This window comes from Dipodomys ordii, unplaced genomic scaffold (assembly GCF_000151885.1).
Source record: "Dipodomys ordii isolate 6190 unplaced genomic scaffold, Dord_2.0 Scaffold74, whole genome shotgun sequence".
In the NCBI taxonomy this organism is placed as follows: Eukaryota; Metazoa; Chordata; class Mammalia; order Rodentia; family Heteromyidae; genus Dipodomys; species Dipodomys ordii.
This window is the reverse complement of record NW_012267290.1, coordinates 545916-551970: the sequence shown is the minus strand read 5'-3', so window position 1 is coordinate 551970 and position 6055 is coordinate 545916. Positions and strand designations below refer to the sequence as shown.

At 40.0% G+C, this 6055-nt stretch overlaps 1 protein-coding gene across 1 annotated transcript; it reads left to right on the top strand.

Moving 5' to 3' along the window:
• The first annotated feature begins 280 nt into the window (after window positions 1-280).
• On the top strand, window positions 281-3627 carry Pbk (PDZ binding kinase). Its single transcript, XM_013024192.1, has 3 exons — window positions 281-297; window positions 2039-2250; window positions 2991-3627. Exons 1-3 carry the CDS (start codon window positions 281-283, stop codon window positions 3188-3190), a joined length of 429 nt encoding a protein of 142 aa, XP_012879646.1. The 3' UTR covers window positions 3191-3627.
• Window positions 3628-6055: the final 2428 nt, after the last annotated feature.

Below are 6055 nucleotides of genomic sequence, written 5' to 3'. Positions count from 1 at the left end.
TCTGGGCCTGGGCACTGTCCCTCAGCTCTTCAGCTCAAGGCTAGCGCTCTACCACTTGAGCCACAGCGCCACTTCCGGCTTTTTTCTTTTTGCTTACGTGGTGCTGAGGAATTGAACCCAGGGCCTCATGCATACATGGCAAGCGCTCTACCACTGAGCCACCTTCCCAGCCCCAACAGTTACATTTTAACATACATAATAAAAACTCATGCTTCAACATTGAACTTGAAAAGCAGATAATAAATGTCCTTCCTTGTTGGGTCTTCCTCGGTCTGTACGGATGGGGTCTGAGGAGAGGTAAGGGGTCTGAGGAGAGGTAAGTGCGAAGTGAAGTGTCTATCGCCGTTCCCCAGCCTCCCTTAGCCCGGGAGACAATCAAACCCAGCTGGGAGTCAAGTCAAGCAGAAACTCCTTTATTAACAGGGAGCATCCCCTTTTTAAAGCAAGACTGCATGGGAGGGGAGGAAATGGAACCAACCAATCACTGAAGGCCACACCTTATCATGCACCTACGCTTCCATGAGTTGTTTACACTGAACCTAAACAAATCCGGCCCGCTCAACTTCCTCTCAGGGCCATCTTTGCTGCCTGTGTTCCCCACAGATTTCCACACACTTCCTCGTCTATGTTGCGTCCAGGTAGCCTTCAGTCCCCTCCCTTTCACATATATGATATAGATTATCAGCTTATTAGAGAATGTGTGCCTATAGAAATACACACTATTAAAATTAAAAGATATACATTGTTAAGTTTTATTTTCTTGGAGGGATAGGGTCTTAATATTCAGTTGGTCTTAAATTCAAGATCCTGCTTCCAAGTGCTGGGATTGTAGCATGTTGCACCACATTTAACCCTTAACTCAGAATTTGAAAGCTATAAAACATCTGAGATGGGCTGGGAATGTGGCTTAGTGGTAGAGTGCTTGCTTAGCATGCATGAAACCCTGGGTTTGATTCCTCAGTACCTCATGAACAAAAAGCTAGAAGTGACGCTGTGGCTCAAGTACTAGCCTTAAGCAAAAGAAGTGTAGGGACAGTGCCCAGGCCCTGAGTTCCAGCCCAGGACTGGCAAAAAAAAAAATAAAAATTTAAAATGTGAGAATGGAAAATAGGATTTTGATGAGATTTTTTAAAAGGGATGTAATTTTAGTAACAGAAGATTTGGGAAATGGTAGAAGAAACTGGCATGGAACCAGGAAAGAGGAATGCTACAAAAAGCCATTTTGTGTTTGCCTGTTGGCACAGCCTAAACTCATTCTTGTTTTGTTTTTATTATACTGACCATTCTCTTAATGTTCTTGATGAGGAATCAGCCATGAGAATGCTTTTCTTTTAAAATATTCTTTAGCCCAATAACTAGTGAATTTGTCTCTATTAACTTAAGTTAGAGGTAGTTCATGAATTCTGTTGAAAAATTCCCTGTTACCATTGGCAGAACTCCATAATATTTAAGAATAAATTCAATGAAAGTATATGGTCTCTACTTAAAAGAATCACGGAGATGTAATTACAGTGGAGAAAACTACCATGAGTGGGATATTGAAAGACTTGATACTGTTCCTGTTAGATCTTAGATTCATCTACAGACTTAATTCAATTCTTGCTGGGTTTTTCATTGAAATTAACAAGATGACTGGTATTTGGAGGGAATGTCATTCCAAGGTAAACTCTTTAAGGGCCCACATCTGATTTAGCCCTCCCTCCATTTCCTGACTGATCAGTCATGGAGGCAGAGACAGCACAGGTCAGGCAATGGGCTCAAGCCCACAGCTTGCACATGTCCTTGAAGCCAGGCAACAAAATCTGGGCTCTTGAGTCTGTAATCTGGACCTCCAAGTCTATATACCTCTCATCTCTCAAGAGAATTGCCAACTAGGCAGCTTTTAAAATGTTTTAGCCTGATGGAGAAACAATAATTCTTATTAGTGAATGTTTTCATGCTTAATGACTATACAATTGACTTGTAAATTCCGTATTCAAATTATTTGCCCATTGTTCTTTGGTTGCTTATCTTCATGATTTCTGGTGCCTTGCCTCAGGACTATTTTGCCTGTTGTTTTGCTTATTTCAGTGACTGATCCTGAAGCCTGTTATATTGGTACTGAGCCGTGGAAACCCAAGGAAGCTTTGGAGGAAAATGGCATTATTACTGACAAGGCAGACATATTTGCCTTTGGCCTAACACTTTGGGAAATGATGACTTTATCTATCCCACACATTAATCTCTCAGATGATGATGATGATGATGAAGGTATAAATTGAAACAAGTTTTGAATTTTTTTCTTTCACTTTAATTTTTGAAAAATAGCATCTCTCTTCCCTAATACTAGTTTATGTATGCTATTATGTCATTCCAGTACAATTTAAAAGATTAATTTATTTAGTAGCATAGTTTCTAAGATGCAGATTAATTAATACTGGTGACTAATTTGGTTAGGTTTAATAGCCTAGTCAAACATGTTAATACAGAATAGGGAGATATATTAAGATCTAGAGGAATGGTTACCTTAAGAATCCTTATAGCTGGGCACCAGTGACTCATGCCTGTAATCCTAGGAGGCTGAGATCTGAGGATCGAGGTTCAAAGCCAGCCCAGGCAGGAAAAGTCCTTGAGACTCTTATCTGCTATAAACCACTAGAAAACTGGAAGTAGTGCTATGGCTCAAGTGGTAGAGTGCTCACTTTGAGCTGAAGAGTGTAGGGACAGTGCCCAAGCCCAGAGTTCAAGACCCACGACTGACACCCCTCCCCCCCAAAAAAGTCCTCCTTACCTGAGATTAGAAAGTTATCATAGATAGGGTTGGGGGTAAGAGTCCTATAAATCTAAAGACACTTTCTAATCTGCCTGGTAGTGAAATGAACAAAGAGATCATTTGTGGTGTTATCTGGAAAGCACACTGATAAATTCTTGTTTCTGGAGGGTGACCTATTAAGCTTATCTATGAATTTAACTGATAGTTTCTTGTTTTAATCTCTCTCCTTCATGAGCAGATAAAACTTTTGATGAAAGTGACTTTGATGATGAAGCATATTATGCTGCGTTGGGAACCAGACCACCTATTAATATTGAAGAACTGGATGAGTCTTACCAGAAAGTAATTGAACTCTTCTCTGTGTGCACCAATGAAGATCCGGAAGATCGTCCTTCTGCTGCTCAGATTGTTGATGCTTTGGAGCTAGATGAGGAGTGACCATGTTCACACTCACCTCAGCATGAAGTATGGCTTGTGTTTATAACCGTTCTCTTCACTCAATGTTTAGTTGCCATGGTCTGTAGTCATTGTACTCTGGACATGGCCTATTTTAGGGCCATATTCTTAGCATAAGCACTTGGTGTACTGGGGTTTTCTGGGTCTAACATTAATTTGAATCGAGTGACTGTTACATTTATTAAGAATCTCAGATATTCTCTTTTACTGGATGGATCTGTAAAATTAGCACTTTATGTGGTACAAAGTGTACATACATTTAGCTGAACTTCTTGGCTGTTGTGTTTATTAAATGGTCTCTGGGACCTGAGGAGGGATGATGCACTCTGTGGGTATCCTAGACTCTCCTCACAGTTTGTCCTGCTGCCTCAGCTCTCCCCAGACCTTTGGTGTTTAATTTATTAAATTTGTTTTCCATACTGAGATCCTTGTTTAGTTTTTATTTACTAATCTGTATCCTAAAAAGCATTTCAAAGCTGTGTTGAAAGAATAATAGGACAATACAGAATAAAGGACAGTTTGAGTACCAGAAAGTGTCTCAGCATTATTTTATGCTCTAATTAATTGGAGTGTTGTCATTAATGTGGTGAATGAATATAAATGGGTTTCTTTCGCTTTCAACCTTATTTTCTTAATCTGAAAAATGAGGTGGATTTGGATCAGTAGTTTCTGTGATCCACTGCTCCTGGGAACTTTCAAAGTTATTGAACTATAATTGTGAACCTTGGATTCTGTACCCAGGCTTGTCTACACAATTTAAAAAATTACTGTCAACAGGAGAAATTCTAATTAAGAACCATCATTTTTTTTTTTTTTTGTCAGTCGTGGGGCTTGAACTCTGGGACTGGGCGCTGTCCCTCAGCTCTTCAGCTCAAGGCGAGCGCTCTACCACTTGAGCTACAGCGCCACTTCCGTTTTTCTGGTGGTTTATTGGAGATAGGAGTCTCACAGTCTTTCCTGCCCGGGCTGGCTTTGAACCTCGATCCTCAGATCTCAGCCTCCTGAGTAGCTAGGATTACAGGCGTGAGCCACCAACGTCCGGCAGAACCATCATTTTCTGAGCTATAAAAAATTGTTCAAACTGCTGGGTACCAGTGGATCATGCCTCTAATCCTACTAGTCAGGAGGCTGAGATCTGCAGCAGGACCAGCAGGAAAATCCATGAGACTCTTTATTTCCAATTAAGCACCAAACAATCTGGAAATAGAGCTGTGGCTCAAGTGGTAGAGTACTAACTTTGAGCAAAAAAGCTCAGGGACAGTGCCCAGGCCCTGAGCCAACACATCAACAGTAATTTTTTTAAGTGTTAGGCATCAAGAGGTAGTTAAATTTGACATGGCTCTGTGGCTTTGGCTAAATTCCCTGTCTTTTTTTTTTTGGTCCGGTCGTGGGACCTGAACTCTGGGCCTGTGCGCTGCCTCTCAGCTCTTCAGCTCAAGGCTACGCTCCACCACTTGAGCCACAGCGCCACTTCCAGCTTTTTTTCTTTTTGCTTATGTGGTGCTGAGGAATTGAACCCAGGGCCTCAGGCATGCAAGGCCAGCACTCTACCACTGAACTACCTTCCCAGGCCCTAAATTCCCTGTCTTGTAAAAGGTAATTGCTTTTGAGTAAGATGGTAATGATAGTTAAGATGACTGAATTCTTGGCATTGCTTTCATTTTGCGGGGGTAGAGGGGAGGTGGAGGGTGCATCAGTCCTGGGGCTTGCACTCAAGGCCTAGGCACTGTCCCTGAGCTGCTTTTGCCCAAGGCTAGTACTCTACCTCTTAAGCCACAGCACCACTTCTGGCTTTTTCTATTTATGTGGTACTGAGGAATTGAACCCAGGGCTTCATGCATACAAGGCAAACACTACCACTAAGCCACAATCCTAGCCTATGCTTTCATTTTTAAACTGTGTGGTATGAAAATATTTTGTGATAGATCATAGAGTTCATTTTTTAAAAGTATAATTTCATATTTACAGAAAAGCTGCAAAGACTTTTATACTTCTACTATTCACCCTGTTTCTCATTGCTAAGTTTGCCACCACAGACCAGTTTACGAGGTTGCAAAATAATTATGTATTAATCTGAAGTAATGTGTATACTTATAGCCAAAGGAGGATTTTTATGATAAAATTTAAAAAATCAGCATTCAGCTTCCCAAGAAACAATAAGAATACTTTTTATTATCTTACCACAAAAGCATTCAACCAAAAAAATAAAGCTAATAGAAATTTGAATAAAACATTTAGAAGAATTTCAAAACAATGTAGAAAATAGCATTAGGATGTTTTGGCATAATTGCAAACATTTGAACACTTTCACATTCTCTTTGGAACCAGGCTATTAAATAAAATGGCAGATGAAGAGTAATACAACCTAAAAAGAAATCCTTGTGTTATATGGCTGAGAATGAAAACAGCTCAAATACATTTTGCTTTGCAAGTTAAGTCTCTCAACGAGCAGCCTCATCCATTGGGGCATCTGGTTCTGTTAATGACCACAGTGACCAGTGACAAGTCCCCTAATGTAGCCCGCCAACATTCTCATTTGACAGAAATGAATGGAATAGTGCAGAACAGAACTTAAAATTTCAAGCAAGTGTACATTTGGGCAATTTGATCTGCAACAAGATTAAAACATTGAACTACCAAATTCTGTTCTATATAAGTGAATTTGGGATATTTTACTCATTCCTTACCATTTCTTACCATGTCTTACTATAAATTAGAAATTCAAGAACCTAAATACCTTCAATTATATAGCTATAGATCTGTGCCTATGTAAGAACTCTGTATCAGGAAGAGAGAAATTGGCTTGAAAACCTAAATAGGTAAATTACTTAGATTTAATTTTCCTCT